This window comes from Eimeria mitis, genomic scaffold (genome assembly GCF_000499745.2).
Source record: "Eimeria mitis Houghton genomic scaffold, Emh_scaff3828, whole genome shotgun sequence".
NCBI lineage: Eukaryota > Apicomplexa > Conoidasida > Eucoccidiorida > Eimeriidae > Eimeria > Eimeria mitis.
In genome coordinates this window covers 3,325-4,193 of record NW_013572161.1, presented here as the reverse complement: position 1 = coordinate 4,193, position 869 = coordinate 3,325, and the positions used below count along the sequence as shown (strand labels likewise).

The 869-nt window shown below is 57.9% G+C and overlaps 1 protein-coding gene across 1 annotated transcript in view; it reads right to left on the bottom strand.

The window, feature by feature from the left end:
- Positions 1 to 869, bottom strand: part of EMH_0069930 (uncharacterized protein) — a gene marked incomplete at both ends in the record, with an annotated part of 3,101 nt that overhangs the window by 1,316 nt on the left and 916 nt on the right. The window contains one exon of the mRNA XM_013498919.1: positions 3 to 869. Within this exon, the coding sequence (XP_013354373.1) occupies positions 3 to 869 (867 nt within the window). The remainder of the gene's footprint in view (positions 1 to 2) is intronic.

Below are 869 nucleotides of genomic sequence, written 5' to 3'. Positions count from 1 at the left end.
TATCGAGGCGAGCTTCCATCAGCAGCAGCTGCTGCAGCAGCTGCAGCAGCTGCAGCAGCTGCGCCCCTGTGTCTGCAGCAGCAACATTCTTTGCTGCTGCTGCTACTGCAGCAGCAGCAGCAGCCTCACCCAGTGACTCTGATGCTGCTGCTAATACCCATGCAGCACGATCAGCAGCTCGTGCTGCTTTTGCTGCTGCGGCTCTTGCTGCTGCTGCTGCTGTTGCTGCTGTTGCTGCTGCTGTTGCTGCTGTTGCTGCTGCTGTTGTTGCTGCTGCTGGCTTGGTTAGAGAGGATACGTTTGCTGCGACTGTTGTTGGTGCACCTGTGCTGCTTTGAGCAGCAGCAGGAGCAGCAGCAGGTGCTGCTGCTGCTGCTGCTGCTGCTGCTGCTGCTGCTGTTGCTTCTGCTGCTGCAGCCTCTGCTGCTGTTGCAGCAGCAACTTGCTGCGCCAGAGCAGCAGCACGAGGGAGAGCAAAGTGAAGGGCCCTTGAGGAGATATGATGAGCGAGACAAACGGAGACACCAGGAATAGCAGCAGCAGCAGCAGCAGCAGCAGCAGCAGCAGATGAAGGAGCAGCAGCAGCAGCAGCAGCAGCAAGTTTATTTACATCTGCCTCACATAAAGAAGAACAACGCCAAGTCAATGCGCGCAATATGCTGCTGCGGAATATACCAATATCACTAGATATTCCTCTTGCTGCTGCTGCTGCTGCTGCTGCTGCTGGTGCTGCTGCTGCTGCTGCTGCTGCAGGGGAGGAGGAAGAGGAGGGGGCTACTGCTGCTGCTGTTGCTGCTGCTGCTGCTGATCCTTCGCAGTTGCTGCTGCTGCAGGTCTTCGCCGCAGCGTCTGCTGCTGAGATCCGCTGC